Raw genomic sequence first — 1,560 nt, 5'->3', positions numbered from 1 at the left:
CACAACAACAACAACAACAACAACAACAACAACAACAACAACCACCACCACCACCACCACCACCACCACCACCAACACCACCACCAACACCACCACCACCGCCACCACCATCATCATCATTATAACGATGATGATGATGCATCGTATATCAGTCGGGAACACAGAGGTCCCTCCCAAAATGAAGCCCCCCGCCTTACGTGTATCAGTCAGCGCTCTATCATACACTAAGTCAACAGCAGATTCAATGTCCGTAACACCTCCCAACCTCTCGAACCTATCCACAAATAAACAGCAATACCACACGCTAACCAACTCACAATGGCTTCGTCTTATCATCAACCACAGTTCTCCTCCTAAGCCCTCCTCGAAGATGTTTCTTATTCTCCTCAGTCTCAGTCAGCTCGTAGACCTACCCTACGAGTAGCTCCCTCACACAGGAGTCCGTCCCCACTTGTGCTTTGTAGTCGGCGATTTCCCTCCTCAACTGCTCCAACCGTCGCCGAGCCACTTCCGCATCAATCCTTCTGAAGTCGCTACTTGACCGATCCCCTGCATAAACTTTCGACTCGAACAGATGGAGCCTCTCACCAGAAGGGGGCAGCGCTAGGGACACCGCTAGTCTTATCTGTCTCAGCCCACCGACCACCGCAGTAATGCCAGTTTTCAAATTCTGTATCTTCTGATGAGTCGTTGCTATCGACTCCGTCATTTTCTCTATATCCCATCCCACATGCAGCTTCTCTCTACCGCCTTCATCAGACTGCATCTCCCAACTGCACTCGACAACCAGTCGGGACACCCCATCACCAACAAGCCATTGACAACACAAAGCACGTCCACATTAGAATAGGTAAACGCCTCTCTATCAGTGAGGCACCTCCCTCGCGTCCATCACATATGTACACTGCCCGTCACTGCTGGTTGCACTGCTCGGCTCCTTGCTCAGATGGAGTTGGAGTACTGTAACTCGACTGAGGAGGCTGCTGAAGTGCACAAATCAGAATAATCTATCATCAGGGCGAGCGCTAACCCAAGCGGCACTCACTTGGGCATTCCACTGTGGTTGCGGTTGTTGTTCCTGCATCCTGAGCTGAGCCTGCTGTTGTTGTTGCTGCTGCAGCCTAGCTCGCTGCTGTTGTAGACGAGCCAACAATGTCGGATCAATCCTGATAACATCACAGTGCCACACCAATAGACCCGTCACCACCTTACTGCTGTTGTTGTTGCTGCTGAGGGAAGGCGCCCGTCTGATGCTGCTGTTGCTGAACAGCCCTCTGCTGTGCCATCGCCGATGCCAACAGCTGTTGTCGTTGCAACTCTTGCTGCTGTTGTAGCTGTTGTTGTTGCTGTTGTTGTTGCTGCTGTTGTTGTTGCTGTTGCTGCTGTTGTCTCTGCGCCTGACACAACCGTGACCACATCCACCTCTCGTTCCTCATACCTGTCGTCTCTGCAACTGCTCCAACAGCGCCCTCATCTGGGGTGTTGGAGTGATCTTCTGCCCGGTCTGCTCCTGACGAGCTTGTGCCTGACTTCCGTGATGCCCTATAGTCACATCACAGA

The 1,560-nt window shown here is 52.1% G+C and overlaps 1 protein-coding gene across 1 annotated transcript in view; it reads right to left on the bottom strand.

Moving 5' to 3' along the window:
* Positions 1-1,560, bottom strand: part of Pmar_PMAR007768 (hypothetical protein) — a gene marked incomplete at both ends in the record, with an annotated part of 11,749 nt that overhangs the window by 4,331 nt on the left and 5,858 nt on the right. Inside the window, 6 exons of the mRNA XM_002778519.1 lie at positions 109-274; positions 318-409; positions 452-760; positions 1,046-1,166; positions 1,213-1,397; positions 1,439-1,529. Coding sequence (XP_002778565.1) covers positions 109-274; positions 318-409; positions 452-760; positions 1,046-1,166; positions 1,213-1,397; positions 1,439-1,529 — 964 coding nt within the window. The remainder of the gene's footprint in view (positions 1-108; positions 275-317; positions 410-451; positions 761-1,045; positions 1,167-1,212; positions 1,398-1,438; positions 1,530-1,560) is intronic.

The sequence above is a fragment of the Perkinsus marinus genome, assembly GCF_000006405.1.
Source record: "Perkinsus marinus ATCC 50983 genomic scaffold scf_1104296948840, whole genome shotgun sequence".
In the NCBI taxonomy this organism is placed as follows: domain Eukaryota; phylum Perkinsozoa; order Perkinsida; family Perkinsidae; genus Perkinsus; species Perkinsus marinus.
Note: the sequence above shows the minus strand (reverse complement) of the source record. Positions and strands in the feature narration are given on the sequence as shown.